Source organism: Anabas testudineus, chromosome 14 (assembly GCF_900324465.2).
Source record: "Anabas testudineus chromosome 14, fAnaTes1.2, whole genome shotgun sequence".
Classification (NCBI taxonomy): domain Eukaryota; kingdom Metazoa; phylum Chordata; class Actinopteri; order Anabantiformes; family Anabantidae; genus Anabas; species Anabas testudineus.
Genome location: NC_046623.1, coordinates 3390574 through 3415423, shown reverse-complemented (window position 1 = coordinate 3415423; position 24850 = coordinate 3390574). Strand labels below are relative to the sequence as shown.

General features: G+C 40.2%; 3 protein-coding genes across 3 annotated transcripts; 1 reads left to right on the top strand and 2 right to left on the bottom strand.

Moving 5' to 3' along the window:
- Positions 1 to 364: 364 nt before the first annotated feature.
- Positions 365 to 14589, bottom strand: LOC113171077 (C2 domain-containing protein 2). Its single transcript, XM_026373450.1, has 13 exons — positions 13707 to 14589; positions 13201 to 13296; positions 11686 to 11805; positions 8724 to 8825; positions 8505 to 8621; positions 8043 to 8151; positions 6833 to 6941; positions 6645 to 6709; positions 6403 to 6518; positions 6108 to 6276; positions 4572 to 4813; positions 3829 to 4096; positions 365 to 2738 (listed from the first exon to the last, which is right to left on the bottom strand). Exons 1-13 carry the CDS (start codon positions 13986 to 13988, stop codon positions 2518 to 2520), a joined length of 2016 nt encoding a protein of 671 aa, XP_026229235.1. The 5' UTR covers positions 13989 to 14589; the 3' UTR covers positions 365 to 2517.
- Positions 14590 to 14699: 110 nt separating this feature from the next.
- atg101 (autophagy related 101) lies at positions 14700 to 16141 on the top strand. Its single transcript, XM_026373451.1, has 2 exons — positions 14700 to 15217; positions 15298 to 16141. The coding sequence occupies exons 1-2, from the start codon at positions 14966 to 14968 to the stop codon at positions 15700 to 15702; spliced, it is 657 nt and encodes a 218-aa protein (XP_026229236.1). The 5' UTR covers positions 14700 to 14965; the 3' UTR covers positions 15703 to 16141.
- An 816-nt stretch (positions 16142 to 16957) lies between these two features.
- On the bottom strand, positions 16958 to 24750 carry zbtb21 (zinc finger and BTB domain containing 21). The gene is made up of 2 exons (XM_026373449.1): positions 24425 to 24750; positions 16958 to 21847 (listed from the first exon to the last, which is right to left on the bottom strand). Exon 2 carries the CDS (start codon positions 21843 to 21845, stop codon positions 18780 to 18782), a length of 3066 nt encoding a protein of 1021 aa, XP_026229234.1. The 5' UTR covers positions 21846 to 21847; positions 24425 to 24750; the 3' UTR covers positions 16958 to 18779.
- Between the last annotated feature and the right edge of the window lie 100 nt (positions 24751 to 24850).

The following is a 24850-nucleotide window of genomic DNA, read 5'->3' as shown; positions in this document are numbered from 1 at the left end:
AGGCTCCTCAGTCAATCAAGCATTAATTTAGATGAGGTTATTTCTTAGTTTGTTTTAACTGAAGACACAAAGTGAGATACTATTTACTGATTATGTCAGATATTAGAAAATGATTTCAATTGATTTCAGATCAGATTAAGAGCTCTTTTAAATATGCAGTGTTTTAGTTTGGTGTCTTATATGACAAAAAGTAATAAGACAAAGAAAATAAACAATACCACATCAAAAAGAGCCGTGGTACTTGATATACCGAGTTATCAGTAGCAATAAAATAATAATCAATAAAAACTTGAAAAATGGAGTACCAACAGATCACTGCGAATCAACTAGGAACAGGACATTCAAAGTAGCAGCACAATCTCAATCAGTTATAGTTATTCAATCAGTATTTATTGCTGAAAATGAAATAACTCAATATGTAAATTAGTTACAATCCCTGCAGGGAAAGGACTGAACATTCTGCAACAACAGGCATGTCAGTCAGTTTCTGTGCACAGAGCATATTCCAATAATAAAAAAAAAAACATTAGGAAGTAGTTCAGCAATAACATACAGCCCTACCACTTATTAAATGCATTACGGTAGTCATTGCTAGCTGAGCATGATTAAATGACCCGTGTTTCCCTCTGTTCCTCATAGTTTAAAGGGGTTTCTGTCTGAGTGGTTGCAAAATTGTATTCAGCCTGAATCTTTACATATAAAGTTTTTTTCTTTTTTAAAATCGGACTGGTGGTGACAGAGAAGCAGGCGATGAGAGCAGGGGACACCCAGCTCTATCATTTCAACGCTATGACACAAAGACAACCCCCACTGTGTCTGCACAGGAGTGTTGTCATGAACACAAGTGAGTGTTTTTAATTCTCAGGTAGTCAAATGATGTAAACACTCAGTTAACAGATATGTTAGGTGCATAGGCTTCTCGATTATAAACATCGCTGATGGTGCAGGAACACTCGTTACTCGTCAGATACTCCAAAAGCTTCCTTCAGCTCTCTGGTCTGATGGTGAATGATGCATCCTCAGGACCAAAAAGTCACATGCAACCAAGAGCAAGTCTTCCCGTGTCAATATCCTCAGAATAACCGTAAGGCAATCTGTTGCTACTGTTGGTCAGAGTGCTCAGTTGTCTGAGGCACGCCACATTTTTTAAGAAGCAGTAGTTAAGATGATGTTCAGAAATGTTGAGCTGCTTACAAAATAAAACAAAAAATACAATCATTAGCTGGATTTAAAAAAAGCAGCCAAACAATTTCCTTGCTCCCAAATGTGTTCACTCTTCTCTGTGTTCATGTGTTCAAAGCTACATCTAAACAGCAAGTCAGAAAGTCAAAGAATGTGGATTTCATACAGATGAAATGCAAGACTGAACTGAGCGTAAAACAAGTTTCATTAGTGCGTAATGCGACATGAATGGCAGAGTGTAACGTCACGGTCCCTGGATAAAATTTCATTCACTTCCCTTTCAATACATTGACAACCCTGCAGAAAACAGTAGTGTACAGGAGGACCCTTGTAGGAAGACAAATAAGGAAGTTGCATATTTTTTGAAAACACTGCAGAATGGAGTAAACATTAAAAACAACTCACATATAGCTGAGGTTTTATGTTTGCCACAGTGTCACTGTTTCTCTTTAGAAAGGTGTCAATTCATTTGCATGATAGGATCACTTGTTTACAAGCCAATCACGCCTAACTTGGCTGGCATTTTTCTGGATACCTTTATATTATTTTTACTAATATAATATTATTTATAGCTTTTATATGCACATTGCATCCAGTACTGCATATGTACTGTTTTATTTGGAATACATTTAAAGTATTATAAGTAAATTAAAAAACAAAAGTGGGGTGCTTCTTCAGAGGTTTTAGTGTAAGAAGTATGTATTCTAACTCCCACCTGCACAGGTCACATGGTGAAACAATCGTCTCCCTTTATGAATCTTTTGAACACAAATCAGAACTGCAAAAGAGTCTCCATGACAAGAGTAGCTCCTGTCATTGCACTTTAAATAAAGGTATTAACAGTGTGCAAATCATACAAATACCACTCTGCTCTTTATCTTTGGCCCTGTTGCTTCACCGTAGGAAACGTTATGGTTTACAGCAGGGAGAGTTTACCCTTTGCATTTGACATAATGTAAAGAGTGACGGCCCACACCAGTCCCTTCAGTCCATAACAAGGTCATAAAAGCACTTCAAGATTTCAAAATGTTGCATAAAATCAAATAAAAGAAATGTGGAATTATGTCCTCCGAAATGTCATAAATCCAGAACAGTGTACTTTCAGCCATGCATGCTTGTATTTGGTGGAAAAAGAAGCACTTAAGCAGGATATGGCAATAGAAGAGGATATTTTTCCATCTGCACTGCTCCGCCAATCACAGTGCAGCAGCCCCAGTATGCAGGTTAGGGATTGTGGGAAGTGGGTTAACCAGGAAGTCCGCCAGTGCAAGTTTGAGGTGGTGATGGTAGTTGTTGTGGGAGGGATTGAGAAGAGGGTGGGGGAGAGGGGGTGGATCACACATGTGGCTCCCCCATGGAGGTAGAGCCGTTGGCTTTGCTCTTATTCTTACTCTTGCGGTGCAGCATGCGGCTAAGCGTGGCGGTTCGGCTGGCCCGCTCCACTGCAGCCGGAGACTCCAGGTAAACCAGGTCATTGTGTGACTGGCTCATTCCTGGGTCCTTGCGTTGGTGACGCCGCCGGAAGAAGAGCTTGGCACTCTTCTGTAGGAAGCTGCCTGTAGCAGAGAAGCAGACAAGGACTTGGTTAAGATGACATCACTCAAAAGAAAATAAGAAAAAAACAAAACAAACAAACAACAACAAAACCTTATGTATATTCAGTATTTGAAGAACCCAAGTAGAAGTGGGACCATATTTGTTAGCAAGAAAAAAAAAAACAGGTGTAGTTAAAACAGAATGGAAAAAAATATACACTATATACAAATCTGTGTCTTTAACTCTTATCTTCGCTCTGTCTGAGCTCTGGGTTTGGATACTGACACTAAGTTGTAAAATTGTGTTTAATTGACAGCAAAGACATACTGTGGTGAACTCACTCACTCACGCCAATAGAGAGCAACCGCACAGTCAAACCTGGCTGCAAGCATAATTCTGTAAATATCTGTGAATTAGATTAGGTTGATACGAACAAAAATAAACATCAGTAACCTCTGCACATAAAAGCCTCCACCAAAAGGCTGAACAATATACATCCAACAACTTCTACTGGTAAGGCAATGACAAAATGTCAGATCCAGATAATGTGTATGATATTTTATAATACAGTTTTCATTACTGAATTTTACCCATTACCAATACCCATTTTGATATGCCAAATTTATAGTGCAATTATACACATAGACTGGAATAGTGAGGATGGACTTGATTACATCAAAGGGAATATTGAGAAAGAACATTTAAAAAATATTCCCAGTATGTTGTCCATATTGTGCAGCCCAATAGCACTAATATAAAGCAGCTAATACAAGCTAACGAATTAAAAAATGAATTTAAAAGTTCAGAATAAATGTTATCTACTCTACTGTTAGCATAAACTACACATACTAGAGTACCAAGGATACTACAAGTAACTCATGAAGTAACTTACTCATCTGGGCATAATGTGTGTTTAGCACTGCTTTCCTCTAAGACGGCGTAAAAACAAAAGTTGTCACAGTAAGAGGGAAAAAGAGAAAATATTACAACAGACATAATTACTGAGGAGCAACAGATGGCCAGAAAAAAAAACAGACAGAGAAACTGGTGAGGTTCTGCCTTTAGGAGATTCAGTTTTGGAGCATTTCCATATAGACTGTGACCTCTCACCTCTGCCCTTCTTACAGTTTGCTTCAGACACACACATGGATAGTGAGGTATGCTCTAGTTCCTCTCCTGTCTGGCTCTCCCAGTCCTCTGGAGGTCGCCCAATTCCACTGGGTCCTTCTTGAGGCTCCGATATGTCTGGAGGGCTGCTGGTCCCTGACACAATCGCTGTGGTCATGTCCTGAGTGGAGCTGCCCTCTGACATTGAGGCATCCATTGCTGCAGCGTAGCCCGCCATCAAAGCTAGCTCATCATCCTGAGACAACGGCGTCTGGGAAATTAAGCACATTCACATTTTTAAAATTAATTTCTAGTAAAGTGATATTTCCCTTGATTTAACGTTTGCATTTCTTTCTGCAAATACTTCCTCTGGCATTGTGAATCTACAACTATGTGTGTGTGTTCTGTTTAAATGTGATTTAAACCAGATTACAGTATTAAGATAAGGGACACTGGAACTATTTTACCACAAGATGCCTCAGCTTTAATTACTGGCACAGGAGGTGTATTTAAAACAAAACAAAACAAATAAAGCACAATTGCTACACATTGTTGTATTTTCATTTGAGATCTTTTCTGTTTCGCTTTCATTATCAACTACATTTAAGGACATTAAGCCACCTAAAGGTAGTGATGGAAACTGGTACTCCTAAGCTTCTAAGCAATTACCACTTATGTTTAAAAAAAGTAATTAAATAAAACAGTCTTACAATGTTGAAATTATAAAAGTTTGAGCTCATCCTTACTTTGGCGATGCCAGAGATGATGATGGTGCTCTTCTTCACCGGGGACTTGAGCTTTTGCTTGGCAGACTGGTGGAGTTGTTTGATGGCGGCCTCGGCCACTGGATCTGTGCCATTGAGCATCAGCAACTCGGTGTCAGAGGATGACAAGGCCTTGCTGACTGTGGTCCCCAGCATAGATGCTTGCTCTGAAACACGGCGTTCAGACAGCTTGGGCTTGTTGGCCACAGCTTTCTGGGCAGTATCTGAGAAACCACACATTAATCTTAACCAACTGCTTCCAATGAAAGTTGAAGTCACAGCTTGTTAAGAAAAGTTCATGTGCATCACGTGGTTAAAGAAATTAGTGTAATTTGTCCAGCTGTGGTCCAATGACAGGCTTTTTTCATATCAGACATATGGATTTGTCATGCTAGAAAACATGCAGCTCTTACTAATAATATTAACAATGGCTCTGTTCTACCCAACTGTCACAGTAAGCCATGGCAGTGAGTCAGAAGCACCAGGACTTTAAACTTAATTCAACAATCATTACTGCTATTATTTATATTTGTATGTATTAACATCTAGAACATCCTCCTATTACTGTTTAGATGTGTTACCACATTCACACCACATCGCTGACCTCACTTCGGTGTAACAATGTGTTTAACGTAAAGCACCACTGTGCCATTGTACAATCTTGCAGAGCTGTTCCGCCTCCTGGTCAACATACGTGTTAATCTTCTACAAATCCAACTGAAAGTGAAACAGACACAAAGTTCCCCATGGGCATCTAAATAAGTGCAGCGTCTTTCTCTCACAGTCAGAAAGAGAGAAAGAAGATTGGGAAGCATCTCTTCTGTCTCCATACAGACAAAATCTGAGAACCATGCTGCTAGTTCCCCATTTACACAAGAAACCTGGTTTCTCTCAGGAACCTGGTTACTAGAGTGCATGTAAACGCACTTACCGTGTTAGCAAGCTAACATTTGAGGAGGAACCTGACTGAGAATCTTTACCATAACATTGGAGGAGGAAATTAGTGGTGGACAAACATCATTTTTAATGAAGTGTTGGTGTTAGAAGAGAAAGGGAATCACCAAAGTCGGTAAGAAACTTGTGGAACCATGAATATCAGTCAGCATATGTCACTGAATAACTGAAAGCTTTTATCTAACAGTGGACGCAACCTGTGAGGACCATGAATGTCTTGCTAAAAATGGTCTAGTTTTAATTATTTGTACTAAATGTTTTCAGAGTGTTTTGTGATTGGCTCCAAAGGATCATCACAGATCAGGAGAGGAAAAACAGGTTTGCTGCCAGTAACTCGACAGTATATCTGCTGAGTGCTACAGTGACTGGGTTTCAAAACTGAAATTTCCTTGTTTTGGGTTTTCCACTTTCAGGGACAACACTCAAAACTGTATTTGTCTGAAGTTGTGCTTACACCAGCAGCACTATCAGATATTAAAAAAAATACACATATCTTCACTGAACAAGGCTCTGCCCCTCTTCCTTGTCACTGGAGTGCAGTGTCAAAGCACTGAGGTGCAATACCTATGTTGAGTCCAAGAGGGAGTGGTCGACCTGGCTTGCTCTTCACCGCGGTGATGGTGGTGACCACTGTGCCACAGGGCATTACTGTACGGTCCATCTCCACCCTCTTGTTGGAGGCTGGGGTGGGAGGGTGCCAGGACCTCACCTCACTGGGGTCCAGGTAGGTAAACTGAAAAATACAATTCCCCACATAACCTGTACATAAACACCTGATAGATAGAAAAACAAACTCTATCTCATGATATTAAGACAAACATGAGTCATAATAGTGTGTTCACTGGGACGATGGTCTTACTTCAGTAGTAAGTGATCCAGTCACTGTGTCTTTGGTCATGAGTGCAAATGTTTGCTGTCCTTTGGGCTGCTTCTTTACAAGATCAAAAGGCACTGACATCTCACCGAGTAAAGAATCTGACAGAGAGATAGCATTTAGTCTGTTAGTATCAAAGCATGTGAGAGATATTGCTCATGAATAAAACAACTCTTTGTCGTTGAGAATACCACACAGATATCAGCTAATTTCTGGACTTCTCTTACTCTCTTCAGGCTGCCCATCATTTATCAACTGAATCTTGAGCTCTTTGGATTGTCCATTTAATTCACTGTCAAGATATGAAAACAAAGTGTGTAGGAACACACATCAATGTAGACGAACAGAGAAGAAACAAACAAAAACAGCATCTTAAAGACAGCAGTGGTTTGCGGAGCTCTACATGCATACTTACAAGATAAATGGCTGGTCCCAAGCAGGACTGGTTGTGTTCTTCAAGACAGACGTGTTAAACCTCTGTGGAGGTTCATCTAACTGCATTATACATAGAGGATTTATGCTGCCTGCAAACACAGCAGAAAAAAGTCTGTTTGCATCAAATAGAAAAAACAGGTGTTCCAGGAGACAATGGTGAAGTCATCTGAATGAAGTGATCAAATAAGGGAATCCATGACTTCACTTCATTGGACTAAATAGATGTCTGCCTATTTAATTGACGTTTGAAATTAAACTTTATTAGCCACATGCAAGGATCCAGTGATGTGAAATGACTGTCTCCTAATAAATACAACAGCAAGAAGTTTAAAGGCATTCAGAGTCCAACAGATGAGGATCTGGTGTCCAAGGAGTGTCACAAGTGAAGCTAAGCTAAGTATAACTGCTCTTTACTCAAGAGAAGGAACACAAATAGGGAAGTGCTTGACACCGTGTCATATCTGTGATGCACAGAAAACCTCAGGTTGTACTGACAGTCACTGATACACAATTAAGACAGTGAGTCACCACAGCAACTACCAAATCAAAGTTGTTGTGGACGAAGTTGTGATGATGATGTTGGTCCTCATCGCAAATGATGAGATGTTGTTAAAACTAGTGGTTTTACAGCCTATGACCAAACTACACAGACTATGTTGGCAAAATATAGTGCCAAATTCAAACAGTCTCTAAAACGTAGTAATAGAAGTAATAAAACAAAACAATTCAAATAGAGTAAGAAAACACAGCACTTCTAACAGAGAGCAAAGCATGCCACTATATGAGGCAGTAAACTGATCTGATGAAGCATGAGTACTTCAATATTGTACTTAAGTACAGTAGTATGCTTTAGTATGCTTTCTCAATGCAGCATAGACATTATCTAAAACTAATGTTACACCTACGTTTTTCACATACAAGAATATAAAAGTGAGCACTGACTCCAGTACTACTCTTGGTGTTGTTAGCATTAGTCAATAATGTTGAAGGACACCAGCAAATCAGAGACCTTGCAGACACAGACAGTGTACAGTGCATTTTGACGCCAGCATAGCAGTAACGCTTTGATAGAAGATAAGTTAGAAAAAAACATCAAGCTCAGTTGACTGACTGAGTATAATTTCCTAGCTTTAGGGCTCTGTGCTGTGTTAACTCAATGAAGTCACAGACAGACAACATCAACATCCAACCTGCAGCATCTTCCTCCTGACTGAGTGTCACCCGGATGTTTTTTACCAGCAGCTTCCAGTCATGGGCACGGGGCGGTTTTGGGGGTGAAACCACTTTGTTTTGGGCTTCCTGTTGGAGGAATTATATCAAGTAAATAACTCAATAATGTTGAAATACTGACAACACGATTCTTAAGCTACTTGGCAACAATTTCATAAAACATTTCATGTTTTCCATTTCATGTCAAAATCTGACCTGCAGGTCATATCTGTCAAACAGCCACCATGTGATAGATTAAAGTCTGGTTTGACTTATTGCAGCATACAGCAAATAATGTCTGACATATTTGCAAGCACTTGTCTCCATGGCATTCTTGTGTAATTTCAATTTCAATTTTATTTGGATAGCGCCAAATCCCAACAGAAGTCATCTCAAGGCACAACAGCAGCTATTGAGATGTCATGCACGACTCTCCCACTCACCTTGACCTCTGAGGCCCGAGCAGGCCTGCAGCTCAGCAGTACAGAGGGACATGTGGCAAGTAACAGTTGCCTCAACTGCTCCTTCATGGCTGCTACACTGCAAGTGTTAGCATTGTTCTAAAAGAGACAGATGATCATATCGTAAACTATTATACTCTCAAATTCAGCCATCAATTTATCTTCTTTTTTCAGGTTCAATGAATATAGCACTAAAATTACCTGAGTGGATGCCAGCATCACCTGCAGCTCCCCTGTCTTGATGGAAGACACCCACCAGCTCACCTTGACCTCATCTTCAGCTTCCTGCTTCTGTAGATCAAGCTGAGGAACACAGCAGATAAAATTACACTCAGAGGCTGTTTACATTTACAACAGATTTATTGGTCATTTGACTTTGCTCAAGGACACCAAAATGGTGTTATAGAGGGAAAAGCAAGTGCTGCTTTTTCTGTTGAGTTCATTTTCTAATTTTCAGCTCACTGGTCTGGTGATGAATTAAAAGACAAAGTATCAAACAGTTTAGCAAGTGATCATTTGTCACCTCTACACCAGTTTTCATAACATCAGAAATAATTGTTCCCAGTGGAAATTATAATATTGTAGTTCATTTGTTGACTTATAGTAATTCAGTGGCAGTGAGCAATGTTGCACTCACTCAAACTACGTGGACATCATTATTCTGTTGATATACTATAAGTGCAATCTGTGAATGAGATTTTAATTTGTATTCATTGCACTGTCTACTGGAAGATCACTTGAGGATCATTTAAGAATTGACTTTTGAGAGCAGACACGCAGTCATCGACTCTCCAAACACTGACAGCCTTTCTCTCTAGATATGATACTGATATTGTTTGAGAAAAAACAACAAACTCACTGTTGAGTAGCTAGAAAAAAAGTATGTGATGTGAAAAGTTAATTCTAATATGTACAGTATTATGTTGAGTTACACCATGCAGTGTTACTACAAAATATAATAACTTGTATTCATATAATATCTTATAAAATTACAAATTATAACAGGAATATTTAGGGTGGTACTAGAAATTACTTGACAGATTGTAATTTATTTTAATTTTTTTTATAAAAGTATTTAAGCTGGCTTTAAGTTACTTAACTGTGTAGGAGAAAAGAGTGACTTCAGTATGAAAGAAGGCAAGAGATACTAAACAGGACAAGGGTATATGTGTCTTAGAAATTACAAAACTTTCTCACTGAGAAACATTTTTTGTTGAGTGTACAAACAACATCATTAAGTGACTGGGGAAGAGGCCATACAAATATTGCTCCACCCCTCTTCTGCTAGGAGGGCTGGCCTGCCCTTGGTCAACACCTTACGCTCTAAGTCCAGCTAAGTTAAACAATACCTCTCTTATCGGACAAACAAACCTTCTTAGAGAAGGTCAGCAAGGTGTACATCAACACCTGCTGTAGCTCATCAGAGAGAGAAAGTGAAAGAAAACAGAACAGAGAGAGGGAGAAGAGAATGGGCCATCCTGCCGCAGCATGTTAGGATTCCAGTGTAAGACAGAACAGCCTCCTGTTTCATGCCAAACAAAGGCCTCAACAGATAGCAGTAAGAATGCAGATCCAGAAGAACAATATCACAGCCACACGGAGCCCTGATCAATTCATAGAAATATATCACATTAGGTATTTTAGCATAATAATGAAAGCTACATTATTTTAATAGAAATATGCTCAACTTGTCCCAGTCTGCAGAGGTGCTTGTGAAGCCTCCTGTCACAGCCTCACAGAACAGCCTGGCAGTGGTGGGGAAATATTTGCTTCTAAAAGGTTTTAATTGTGGTGGCCCCTTGAAACCAGTCAGAGTAGAGTATTCTACTTGATTCGTAAGTTTAGTAGTATTCTCACTTATTATAACTTTATAGCAGTTGTGCAGAGAGAGGTGCAGTGTAAGGGTGAAGCAGAGTTATACCACAGAGCAGCGTATAGTATCATGCTAAAACTAGCTTAAATTGCCAAAATAAAAACATGTATACATATGAACTAAAAAATACAAGGCTCCTGTCTTCTCCAAATATATTATCACTTAAATGATTGTGTAAATGGTTGTGTAGTCAAACTACATGAGATGTTAAGGCACTTTTTGTATTTCAAAGGGGAATGCTTCATTAGCTCTACACATGGTGTCTTTCATAACCATGCAATACATAATATAATGGCATGTGGTGTAACAGTGTGTTAAAGGACAAAGTACACTCAGCAACAAACCATAGTATACAGGATGTATTATTATGTCCCCGGCCAGGCCTTCAGTTCCACATGTCTCTGCACTCATGACGAGCCAGGATAATTCTAGCCTGGATGACTGTCAAAAGCTATGGCCTTTCTGACTGTTACAGACTGAAACAGTGAGAGTGAAAAAGAGACAAAAGGTTTCTTTGTGTTCCTGCAACAACTGATGCACAACTAAAACCAAAACACCCCAACTCTAATCTCTTCTTAAGCTCTGTAACCTCTAACTCTTGTTGTATTTATGGTGCAGTGAGCTCAATGAGGGTGGGGGCAGGCATATTACTGGTTTAATAATAGACTTAATATAATTGGGTTAGCCTGTATATCTGTTTGTATGCATACGAAGGTGAACACGTAACCCATTGCACACTACATATTCCAACAAACCATCTTTGATATTAGAATTTCAACGTTGCATTTAAGTCTGAGGAGGATAGGATGTTAGGAAAGACTGGTGATGAACCATAGCAGTATTTTACTGAAGAGATGAGAAGTGATACGTGCAGTCAGATGTGAGTATGACAATAAATGACTATAATTTCCAGGTAATAAAAAACAGTCATTAGTCTTTTTGATATAACTTCAGGGTGCCTTCAGTCCTGTGAAGACCCCTGACAAAGGCGAACGCAGACACTGGACGAGTGTTACTGGAAAAGGACCTGACAGTGATTTTAATGAAGTCTTTTGGATGTTTGCCAACCACAGAAAGATACCCTGATGATTGAATCTAATGCTGCTGCCAGCAGAAAGCCAATGCTGGGCAGCGCGTCATGTTCAATAAAATCTCCCATTAAAGTAAACCACAGTGAGCTCCAAAGAATGTGTTCAAATGTGTTCCTTCACAAAAAGAACAGATTTGTATTGTTTGGTTTCATGAGATTAGCAACTTTTAACACATACCCTTGAAATATAGAGCATTTACCTGCAGCTCCAGTGGGGATATACAGACTGTGTATTTACAAGGATCTGCTGTAGCCATGGCTGTTGACGCAGCACTGAGCAAAAACTGAAGCTTCTCCCCAGTCACACTGCAGGAAGCAGCCTGTTGGGAAGATAAAGTAAAGCATTAGTGTAATGTTAATCTATTGAGAATGAAAGAGCTAGCATTTGCATGTAACCCACATGCAGACAAACCATGTCATACAGGAAGGAGCTAAATTTCTGCTAATCTGTAAAATGCTGTCCAACTGTGAAAGTAACTGTACAAGATTCAGTCACCTAAACAGTACATTTAGATTACTACAATAAAAATGTGGTACTGAAATAAAATTTTAAAACAAATCTACAATCAAGTTAACACAGGAGAAGTTCATACTGAACTGTAATATAGGAAGAACATCTTTACTAACTTCTTAAACCATCAGCAATAGATTCAGTCATGTAATCAAGTACAATACGTCACCTTCACTACAACTGAATGCATGGAAAGTAAATTACCACACAATGGTAAAAGGTCCTCTTATATAGATATTTATTTAGTGCCTTCATTCTGATTTAAGGGTAGAGTGAGTTTGTTTGCATCCAGTTCAGTATGACGTCACTTTAAAAGGTAACCGAAACACAAACATACTGTGTGCCTGCTCCTCCTTTGTGCTGAGCTTGACACATATGTAAGCTTCTTAAAGCGTACACACACATACTATACGAGCACACACAAGTGTGTGCGCACACTCGCACCATGAGGGTAAAAATAAGCCTCTGTTCATTAAACTCCCTGCATTCAACAACAGAGCACCTGGTATTTTGGTCCATATCACGATTATTACAAAGAAAAAGCTGAGTTTGCAGTATTGGGGAGCACAGCGTAGCCAACTGGGCCATCAACACAGTGAACAATATGTTCCTGTTTGACCCCTCTAAAAAATGAAAGCCTGGTGGTGGAAGTTTGTTTTAAACACATTCGACAACATGCAGATACATAATCTGAATGACCGATAAAAGAAACTTATTATGATATACATGTATATATATATATAGCCTGTTTTAAACACAAGTATTCATTACTGGTGTCTTGTGATTGGGGAATTATTTGGGGAGGGGGGTATTTGTACAAGAGCTGATGAGCTGATGTTAGTGTTTTTCAACTGTAGGCTAAAATGAAGATGATTTAAGGGACAGGCTTCATCAGTAAAGTACATGAAAAAGGAAATTAGAAATCTATATAGTGTGTGCTGCTGTATCCAGATGAATGCTGAAGCTGCCATGGAAAACAAACTGTATTATTTTTTAGATGCATTTGGAGGAGCATGATGACAATACAACAAGCACATTCATCACCAGCACAAATGTTCTAGATATCTCCAAGAAAAATATATTTATTGATCACTGAAAAAAGATTAAGAGATAATACTAGTTACAGTTACAAACATAAAAAATACATTTTGGAGGAAAAGCTTTTCAACTGTATCGATAAGTAGCTGATACGGCTACAACGTACCTTGTTCCTTGCAGACTTTGTAAAGCTAGACACATGGCTGACCATGAGCTCTGATGCCTCGAAATCATTCTCTTCAAATGTCAAGAGAACAGAGCCCTGTTGATGAAGAAGACAGGAACATTAAAACAACAAAAAGTGACAATTCCAGGTAAGAAAAACTGAGTTATTGTGAACAAATGAGCAGAGCTGTAATCTTTCACACTGGCAATATCTATATCTATGTTTTGACTTGATTAAATAATGATGCTGATATAGAGTAAAAAAAGAGGAAAATTGTATAATGTTGAGTGATCACTAAAACGAAGCATGAGTAAAATTAGTCAAAGAATTGTGTAATAACAAAGAATGAGGTAGTATTAACACTCTAAAAGCATCACAACCTGACTATATGAAAGCACAAGCGGTCAACAGATTTCATTTCATGTTGACTTTAACCAGGCTTCCTTTTCTTTACTGAAGTCACCTGCCACAGAGCAGACTGATGGTTTGGTGGTCATGAGACTTACCCTACGCTTCCTTGATTCGTCATTCAAAGCTCTGCACCAGGCTCCTCTCCATTGACTTTTCCAGTTTTTCAGTGACAGCGCCCATCCCAACAAAGCGGCGGCTTCCTCCTTCGCCGCATTGTCCTGTGCTGTTCTTTGCTTATTTCCTACACCCCTTTGTTGGAAATACTGTATAAAATACAGTATCAGAGTAACCACGGATGCGAAAAACAGTGTGACCATGCATAGCCACTGCGGATCCTCCGAACCAAGATAAGAACTAGAACTTTCCAACTCGGACATTCTTTGCAAATAAAAGCGATAATCACAGCTTAACACTCCTCCTTTAATAAAAATCCTGGCAACCTCATAGTATTTATTTGGTCTAGGAGCAGCGAAATCAATGGAAGCAAACTCCCACAACAGATAATCGCACAGTTATCAACCCCCAAAACAAACCGTGCTTATTGTTATCCATATTGCAGTACTCTAGAGCAGCTTTTAAACGCCATACAGAGGTCCCAAATTACGCAAGCTGGTTGCAGAGACCACGACCATCGTCAATGAGCTAAAGGTAGTCTGCGTGTTCACCTAAACCTGCAGAATAGCACACTCCTCTACTGGAATATGCTGGTTAGCTTAGTTAGCTAATCTTCGCCGCGGTTCGCTTAACTAACTAGCTATCCTTCATTAGCTCCGAGGTCGCCAAAGTTGACCAAAAAAGACTCAGTTACAAAGTCCACGGCTAAGGTCCACCAGACCACAGCCAGATATTAAACACGAACGCCCGGAAAACATCCTGAGAGCGAAGAGTGCGGTCCCTGCCGCGGGACTTGGTTGCGGCTCCGTCTCGGTCTGACTGTACAAAGTTAACGCTGCCGTTCGGATACAGATATGTGGCACAAACTGTAAATCCCAGAATGCACCGCGACTGCTGCCAGTGTTTGTTATTGTCTACGACACACAGAACGGGTATTTTGTACTACGCGACTTGCCGTAGTTTGTCCGCTGTCATCATTATTGCACCTTCCTGTCCGATTTGTAGCAAACATTGAACTAGCTAGCATGTTTCTGGTGCAGTGTCCCTGTGCTTAGTTCCAATAAATTACGTTTGGAGGTAATCTATAGACACCTATACTGCATTTTGTATTGTAAAACACTGTGTAGAATAGGCTCCGCCCAGTCGCGGAGGTAAACAAAGTGTATCTTTGTCAGCTAACGTGAACAGCAGCCATCGTCACCCTACTTGTGTCGTCGCTCGTAAATAGAAATATTTCGCCATGAATTGTCGCTCGGAAGTTCTTGAAGTAACAGTGGAGGCGAGGCAGGTGGAAGAAGCTATGTTGGCTTTGCTGCACACCATTTTACTACACCGCAGCACTGGGAAATTTCACTACAAAAAAGAGGGCACCTACTCCATCGGTACTGTGGGCACACTAGACATCGACTGCGACTTCATTGATTTCACCTTTGTCAGAGTGTCATCGGAGGAGTTGGATAGGATGATCAGGAAAGCTGTGTCTGAGTTTAAGGTACGGTGTTTTGAACGTGATTGTTGACTGTAAACCACGGACAGGCCTGTAATTTACCACTTTACATGCTTTGGTCACAGGATGCTTTGAGCAACTCTGGCAGCGACGGCATGGGGCAGATCTCACTGGAGTTCTACCAGAAGAAGAAGTCTCGCTGGCCCTTTTCTGATGAGTGTATTCCCTGGGAAGTGTGGAGCATCAAGGTCAACGTTGTCAACCTGGCTAATGAGCAGGAGAGACAGATCTGCAGGGAGAAAGTAGGCGAAAAGCTGGGTGAGAAGGTGATCAACGTAGTTGAGGTTATAAATCGTCACGAATACCTACCAAAGATGCCCACCCAGTCTGAAGTGGACAATGTTTTTGACACCAGTCTCAAAGATGTCCAGCCATACCTTTACAAAATCACATACCAGATCACTGACTCTCTGGGCACCTCTGTAAGCACCACCATGAGAAGACTGATTAAAGACACACTGGCACTGTGAGAAAGTCCCAAATCAGAGAAGAAAGATATGGATGATTGTATTCACAACTATTAATGTCTGACAGCTCAGCTCTATTCCTGCTACACTGAAACAGTTCCAGCGTAATCACTTTGCTGATGTCTCTGCTATGGTTCTGGTTTTTCTTGTACCTTAAGATTCATAATTATGTAATGCCTATTTTGAAGATATTTTGTTGTCTTTACCTTCCACTGTTGATTCATACAACTTTAACACTGTTGTAAATAACATTATATCACAGCTAAAGTATTTAAAAGTGTTGCTTTCCAATGTAGTAAATGTTAACCGTAACTGATTGTAGTTATAGTGAACTACTCATAGCTCTTTGTAAACCTATCGTAACCTTTGTGATGAGAACAACTGTTGGCAAAGATAAACTCACAAGATCTAATAAAATCACAGTGTTTTTATGTGAAAGATATGGATGAGTTTGAAAACAGGTTTCCTCTATGTGCAAAACTTCCTCTCTGCACGCAGTTCGATGAAGAGCATGACCTTACACATGGGTAGGACAGGATTTCCAGTTTGCCTTTTTTCCAAATGAAAGCAAACACTTCCTAAGTTCATTTTAGAGTTTCCAGCCAGAAAATGTCACAGTGGCCCACAGCTTGAAAAACATCCCCCCTGACTCAGGATTGTCCTCCAACAGGATAATGTGTGTGCACTTTAACATAGTCAGTTCCACAGGTAGATTAATAAACAGACTTTGATTTGCCTCAATAGCCACATTGTTTGAACTGACTGTTAATCATCTTTCCTAGTTTGCAAAGGAAATATTATAGAATGTAACACAAACGCCAATATATGACATTTGTATTTATGCATTCAAAATGTAATGTCTGTGGGAAAAGTGCATGCCAATCTTTCTGGAAATGGGATTTGTCCTTTTTTGGCGACATGTTTAAAAGGTGCAGCCAATGTAGTACAGAAGTGTGCATTAAGCATAAGTGATAATGAATAAATGATCAATTCTGAGCTTCAGCATGTAGAACTGCATGTTAATACAATTCCTGCAAAGGTTAATGAATTGCTCCTTTAGTTCAGTGACAGAAACTTAATAGCTATTATTATATAGTTGTATATTGAAATTATTCAAATTATATTGATTGATTTCCAAAGCAGCAAATGAAAAACAGTCACTGCTTCCAGTTGATTGAATTAGATTATTTTGAATTATTTTGTTCTAGTCAATTCATATTGTTTGTAGGACAAAGACCACAAATAACTATTGTACATGTATTGTCCAATGTTAATCTTTATTACAGAAATGAAGCACAAAACCTGTAGAAAAACTAAACACAAAACAGCTGCAAGTCTCCAAAAGCAACAATAATGCAACCGATGCTGATACAAATATTCAGTAATGCAGCAAGAGCACGGGAATACTAAAAAGATCAAACTTTTGTTTACTAACAAAATCGGTACAAAATCCAGAATACAAACACTTCCATATACACAATTCTGATCATTTCGGTGAAACTTTCAAAAAGGTTTTCTTTTCAAAGAAATTATAAGAGCACTATTATCAATACAGAATATCTCCTATGAAGTTAACATCACACATCACATTGCTCTGTTAGTGGAAATAAACTTCCCAGTACTCTGTGACATCTCCCCAACAGTAACAAACGTAATAATTTAGGACACATTTCTAATCCATCAAGCCAAAGCAGAAGTATATACTTGTACAAGAATACAATTGTGAAGCAACTAGAATACAATCAGAACACAATCTTCAATAGTGAATCTTTAGGAAGCAGGAATATTTTCTCACCATCCAAAGAATAAGTGCATGAGATTTGCTTTCTCGTGCCTCTGCCTCTTTGTGACTTTACTACCCTGAAATGCCTGAGTCATGGGTCATGTGTAATTCAATTGTGCTTTTATGTAAAATAATCTTGACAAAATATTCTTTTAAAGTTGCATAAAGCCATTAAAGCACTGTAAAGCTTGGTTCATTAACAAATCTGTTTAATTGCACAAATCTATCTGTTTGACTATTTACATAACACTGGTGCTGCACTGGGTGGGAGGAGTCTCATATACACAAATTAAAATAGCATAAATTGCATCACTTTGCAGTGTGCCTTAAACAAATTGCAATTTTTCCCCATCTTTACTAGACAGCTGATCTGAGCACCTTTTACAAATTATTATTATTAATATTCAACAACATTTAAAATTTTTATAGTTCTCAAGTCTTAAGACTGATGCTTGCAGCGGCTCGTTCATTTGTATACCTGTAGAAATGATTCACTGGGCTAATAATTAGAAGACAAAGTATAAGTACTGAGTGAAGACTGTAAGCAATTCATTGAGGCAGCATAAAGACACAGTGCTTAAACAACAGGTGTCTTAGGTGTGTTTGATGTATATTATGTTATACTGAAGGATTCAATCAGCCCATTCAGTGAAATGACTCAAGGGGAACATGAGACTCAGTGAGGAGAAATTTCAAATGAATGCCAAATACTGAGAAACTAAACCAATTTTGGGTGTAGTTATCATTTTTACACCTGCAGAGCCTACATTATGGACTAAATCTCCCTACGACAGCATCAAACCGTTAAACAAAGTGCATATTGAATACATTGTTGAGGCAGCCAATAACACCATAAGTGATGTTACTGACACCAAAATATACAAAAACAAAAGCACTAATTCAGCTGCAGCCTCCAAAGGTTTAAAGCACTTTTTCCACACTCTGAGATATCAATGTACTGTATATAGTGCGCTGAGGGGAGGAAACTCTGTACCTTGTTTTCTCAAAACACCGAGATAGATAAATACAAGTAGACAACTAAAATAGATTGAAAATAGATAAATGCTTATAGATCATTTTGAAAGGAAAATAAACCATTTATGATCATCTCATCTCACAGAGGAATCTAGCACTTGATTGCACATTCACATTTACACCTCTAATGAACATGGCCACTTTACTGTATGACATTGGAGGCAAGCCAATAAGCTATACATTCAAAGTCTTCCTTTTGTCGACTGAGGTGTGTTTCTTCTTATATTAAGTTTTGTCTCTCAAGAGAAACTGCTAGAACTTCTCACATGTGGTTGTGACTCTGCTCGTGGCTCCAGAGACTAAAGGCTGTCTTGAAGGTTCTGTGGCAGAGTTTACACATGTACTGCCTCTTGAAAGTCAGGGCAGAGAGAGACGGTGCGTGGTAAAAGAGTGTGTCTGATTCCTGAGGACCCCCTGGATTCTCCGTGCTGTTTGACCTCGACAGTGGGCTGTGACTGCTGGGTTGCTGGTCTAGCTCTGGCCTCTTCGTCTTGCTTACTGATGAGCTACAGGGCTCTGGACTGCTAGACTCCTCGCCCATCATCGCAGAAACTGGCGCCATCTGGGTGGATTTGAGCACAGAGGCCTGTGGGGATGGACGTTCAGAGTTCTGAGGGGTCGTGGGAGGGGAGGGAGACAGAGGTGAGGGGTGTCGGTCGATCTCTTTGGCTCCAGGTTCGTTAGAAGTCGACATGTGGGACTGGAAGTGGCTCCAAAGGCGGAAGTTGGTCCTGAAGGCTTTGTTGCAAATGTGACAAATAAAAGGTTTGATGTGGCACAGCAGCTCCTGGTGTCGTTCCAGGTCTTTGCGCGAGCTGAAAAGACTTCCACATTTCTCACATGGCCATACACCGGGCTCCTCAGAGATAGCTTTGCCCGCCTCTGGGTTTTCCCTCTCACTCACAGCCTCCTCTAAAGGCTCTTCCTTTACTACCAGCTTGCCATGGTGACCCATACTCAGGTCCTCAGGCGTGTAGGATGAGGAGTCTTCTGAATCATACATGGGTGGACCTGAGGAGTCACTGTAACTGATATTCTCTCTCGAGCTCCCAGTTATCGGAGGCTCGTCACTGTAATTCTCCTCTGTGAGCATTTCAGACGCCTCCTCATTGCTCTCCTGTTGCTTCAGGTGAATCTGGTCTTTAACAGTCATCATGTTGTGGTTGTGGACCTCCACCTGATGCCGCCAAATGCTGAAAGAGGACTTGAAGGTCCGCATACACTCCAGGCATGTCAGTTTCTTGTACTTACAATGTGCTTCGTGGTCCCTCTTGACAGTTGGACTTGAGAATCGGAGACCACAGTAAGGGCACACGGTTGCATGTTGACAGCCTCTCTCATGATCGCCCTGCTCGAAGAGTGACGACAGCTTCATATGACAGAGTCTACAGGAGTAAACACCAGTGTCACCTGTGTTTTTCTGCTGAATGATCTCATCCTGTTCCTGGTAGAGGATGCTCTCACTTGTTGTGTCCTCGTCAGCTTTTTCAGCAGGATGTGTCCTTAAATGCTGTCTGTACTGAGACTGGAACACAAATACTTTCCCACAGTAAGGACATATGAAGCTGGGCCTTGATCTCTTCTTGGTTAGCGCAGGGGACTGCAAACCCTGCTTATTCCTCTTTAGCTTCCAAAGTAAAGCTTTCTTTATTTCTCTCTCTCGCACAATATCTATTAGCTTCTTTTGAAATTTCTCGTCCAGTACAGAGGAGCTGGAGGATGAGGCTGGGTTTTGTACTACACCATGCTGAGTCTGGCAGTGGGTCCACACTTTGAAGTTGGTATGGAAGCGCTTGTGGCAGATGTCGCAAGCATACGGCTTTTCTGGGTTGTGATACATATTTACATGACGATGCAATCCAGCACTGGACCTGAAAACCTTTAAACAGTTCCAGCATTTGAAAATCTTGTTCTGAGGCAGATCTCCACTATTCTCATTAGAGTCACTGCTGCCACCGTGAGGTACAGTTTCTGACATGTTCTTATCAAGTGAGAGGGAGTGTTCTTTAAAGAATTTGCTCTTCTTGAATGGATACCTTCTGTTGTCCGGCCTGTCCTTTCTTCTCCCAAGAGGACTCCAGTCAAGTCTCGAAGCTTGCTCATAATTTGTTTGCAAGTCTTTCAGATTAACTGGCAAAGCATCTCCCACTGTGATTCGAATAATGTCCATGGGGTCAGCGAGGGGGCTGCTGGGCTCAGCTTTTACACTGACCTCTCTTTCTACCTGAGTTTCTTCATCATGCCTGCTGGGGTACTTTTGCCTGAGAACAAGAGGGGATGTTCTTTTGGAATTTCCATTATGAGTAGATGTTTCTGGGCTAGATGCTTTTGATGCCATTTTAACAACTGACTGTTCTCGATTTTTCAGCTCTTTGAGCTCCAGTGTCGGCGAGAAGACCGGAACCGGGCTGTCCATGGATAATGATCTTCTGAGTAGGCTTTTAATGAGCGGTCCGCTCCTGTCGATGGTCTGGCTTGGCTCACTGGCCTGACCCTGAAAGGGCACTTTGGTGTGATAGTGGGGCTTCTGCTCCTCATTTTCTTCCTTTGTGTCCTGGTCAACGCCAGGCTGCAGCCTGCTGTGCTGCACTTCAGCATCACTGAAAGACACTGATGATGTTAGCTGGGGCCTAATGGATGTGATGTGTGATGGATTCCCTTTTAATTTGGAGTTGTATGGATAAATTGACTTCCTTTCAGCAGCTTCAGTCTGTTCAGATGATTTCCTATGAATGGATTCAGAGTTTCTCACTGATTCATACAAGGTGTGTTCTGATGGAGGCTGAGTTGACTCTGGAGTACAGTGAGGAGATGATTTCTCTGATGTTTTTCTCTGATAATTTAAGTGAGGATGGTTTGTGTCATTCCGGACCCGGCACACAATAACACTCCTTGTCTGGGTATCATTCTCCTCTCCCTCTGAGAACGAAAGCCTTTTTCTAGACACACAGTAGGATGCATGTGGCCTTGTTGACACAATGTTGGTGAGGAAAGGGATTCCAAGGCTGTAGCCCAACTCTTGAATGGCTGCCAGGCTGCCTTTGTCCACAAAGAGTGAGGAGGAGTAAATGTAATTCAGAACTATCTCGAATGCATCAGGCTCGCAGAAATCCAGGTTTACAACTTTCAGTGACTGTGCGTCCAGCCGTGTGAACAGCGTCTGGAAATACTCACTGCTGGCAGCCAGAACACTCTTATGGGCCTGGTACCTCTGGTCCGCCACAATGAGGACTACATCACACATCTGTCCCCGCAGGCGCTGCTCATTGAGAAGCCCTAACACTGAAAGGGCATGGGAGGGGTTACTGTAATGCACTAGGCTCTCCATGGCTGAAAGACAAGAGAAGAGGAATATACTGTAATGTACTGTAGTTTATTTTTTAATGAGGATTGCATAAAACTGCTTTGTCATACATTTTCATAGTAACTGGCATTAGCAGCAATACAAGCTGACAAAAAATATTCACCTTCAGAACTCACATTAATGTAAAGCAAGAGATCATTATTTTTTTATTCTTCATGTATTAAGGAGAGTAGAACATCCTTTATTTTACATTGAAGCAATAACACCAGTATTATCACGTTATTACAAGTTATTAGCTGGCACCTCATGGTAAATAAAGGTATTTATGATTACTTTAAACAATAGCAAGTTTATTATTGACTTGCTGCTGAAATACATCAAAGTTTTGAACGCAGTGATGATACTACAGTAACTGTAAAAGACAGCTGTGACAATGATTACTTGTTCAACAGAAGAATTGTTAGCAAATACTTTGATAATCAATTATTAACTTCAGTAATTTTTCCAAGCAAATAAAACCAAAGGTTTTTTCTCTGTTTTTCTTTTCACTGTAAACTAAAAATCTTCAGTGTTTTGTTGTCAGATATAGACTGGGTTTCTTAAACACTGATGAATATTTTCAAAAAATTCTTTAATCCAAATAAGTGTTTAAGAAATAATTGGACATACTAATTGATCATGAAAACCATCATTAATTACAGCCCTACTGTGCGCAAAGGTGATTGTTCCTATTTTTCACATTATTATTATTATGAATAATATGTAAATATATTCTAATAGCAATCTGTAAACTTATTATATTGCATGTGGTTTAAAGGGGAAGACTGAATATGTTTATCTTGCAATTCTTATTTGCACTGGTTGTTGATGAGCACACAGTATGGTGAACAGTAATACTTTATGAGAGACACAGCAGTTTATGGGCATTACATCATGTTTGTAATGAGAGGGTATCAATATGTAGCTCTGTCAAATTATGCTCAGTGACACATGCTAAAGCAGGAAGTTGAAAAAGTTCTGCATTAAAATAAAAGCTCTTTATCACGCAATGTTAAAATGTGTAATAACCACTTGAATTCACTCTCTGTCACTACTGGCAGAGCTCACTTGAAATTATATCCACCTCCACTGATATTGTAACAAAAACATTAATACACAGCACTTGCCATATGCTGTACGCTAACTAAATTAGTTATGAGATGACATTTTAGAATGTGGCTGCTTAACCTTAACATTTTGCTGGGGGAACCCCTGCATTGATAATAATTTTCACATACTGTATGTCTCCTACATACTGTATGTGAAAATATATTCGCAATTTTACTGTTTCCCGCAGCATACATTGCCAGATTATGAGGCACATCTAACCTACCACAATGTGGTTGAACTCAAAAGCCCTGCAATAAATCCTGCCTTGATGAACATGAAAATGTTCAGCTTGTATTGACGCTGATTTAGAAAGCAGTTGATTCATTATGGAGTGTATGTGGCGCTGTGAGATCTTTTATGAAGGTAGAGCTGCTGTGAAAGACTGCATTAGCTTTAAATAGATAGCTATAAGGATAGCTATAAATTGAATGTACTAACTTTGCTGAGTAATAAAACACAGATTTAGTCCATTTATTTTAATTGCTGTCATGGATGAACACATTCCTCCCGCAATCAAAAACAGGTGGCCTACTATACAGCATTTCATGACAGACCTGTAGGCTGGTAGATGCACTGGAAAAGCCTAAACTACAACAGAAAATGCATATGGGTCTTCACCCGCTAAAGCTGATCTTTTAAGTTTCTTTTTATCTCACCAACACTGCACGTTTCTCCTTCAGGCGTTTATTTTGAAAAGCCTGACCGGAAGACAAGTTACTTACGTTAGGCAAACTGACACTTGCTATAATAGATTCCTAGACTGAAGCTTCATTCAGTCATCAAACACTAACACCCGCTAAGTGTGCTATTGAGCAAACGTGTAATCCACGCTAGGACACTAAAAGGGACTATTCAGGAGGGTCAGTTTTCTTATGAGGAAGTCCAATGAGGCTCCTCAGCATTTGTTCATCCATGAGACGTGGCTCAATTTCTCATCTCAGATAACTTCTCCAAACGAAATGCCGCTTTCACTTTGCCAAACAGTCACACGTTTCTCTTTTAGTGTGAGAGGCGACAAAAAGAAACAGTGAGAGCACCGAAGCTGTAGCTGTTCCGCTTTATCGGCACGACGCCTCCATCAAATCAAGAGGAGAAAAGTTGAGCGCGTTTCAATGGACTCCGCCGCGGTAATCCCGGAATGAAAACACAGTCGGTGCGGACGGACGGAGCCGCTGTTGGAGTGTGCGGGGAGTCAATTACACCCACTATCCCGCTGTGGAAGTGCCCCCCCCCCCACAAAAAACAACGGTTCACCCCAGACTGACACGGTGTAGTTGCTGGCTGCAAAACAGGTAGTATCTGGTCGGGTTTACAGCAGCACCCCCCCCCCCTCCTTTCCAGTTACGTCAGGGAGGAAAAGGAAAAAGCTTCTCCTAACAGCACTCCGCCAACTATTTTCCACCCTCCCTGCTCCTTCTGTTTAATGGGAACTTTAATAGTCTGTCTCCACTTACCGTGGCCGTCGTCAGTACGCTCTTTCCTCCACGCAGCCACGACTTTATTCAGTGTTGTATAGATTTCAGCGCGCTGGTCGTGATTCCATCCATCTTGAATTTGACGTCATCCCACACCAGGGATGAGGTCATCGCATAGAGCGCTCGTCACGTGCACTGCGCTCTGATTGGCTGGTCAAAGAGCAAGAGGCGGGAAAACGGAAGCCTTGACACTGAGGCTAATTTAAAGGGACAGGTCATGTTTTTCTTCTTAACACCTCTTTTTTAAAATAAGCAAGATTTTTAAATGACGACAAAGTGAAACCGACTGGTAGTGTCATATCAAGTTGTACTGCAATTTAAATTTGTTTAAATCAAGTAAGTACTTAGAAAAGTTATAACAAATATCACATTTTATTTTTAATTATTATTGTTATTAATACATAT

Bases quoted from the DNA above. Each gene is read 5' to 3' on its own strand.
- LOC113171077 (XM_026373450.1), bottom strand. From the start codon at position 13,988: ATGTCCGAGTTGGAAAGTTCTAGTTCTTATCTTGGTTCGGAGGATCCG. The intron at 6,277-6,402 runs GTAAGACCATCG...TGTATTTTTCAG, and splicing joins CTGGATCACTTACTACTGAA to TTTACCTACCTGGACCCCAG. The intron at 2,739-3,828 runs GTGAGAGGTCAC...TCTCTGCTACAG, and splicing joins AAACTGTAAGAAGGGCAGAG to GCAGCTTCCTACAGAAGAGT.
- atg101 (XM_026373451.1), top strand. From the start codon at position 14,966: ATGAATTGTCGCTCGGAAGTTCTTGAAGTAACAGTGGAGGCGAGGCAG. The intron at 15,218-15,297 runs GTACGGTGTTTT...CTTTGGTCACAG, and splicing joins AAGCTGTGTCTGAGTTTAAG to GATGCTTTGAGCAACTCTGG.
- zbtb21 (XM_026373449.1), bottom strand. From the start codon at position 21,845: ATGGAGAGCCTAGTGCATTACAGTAACCCCTCCCATGCCCTTTCAGTG.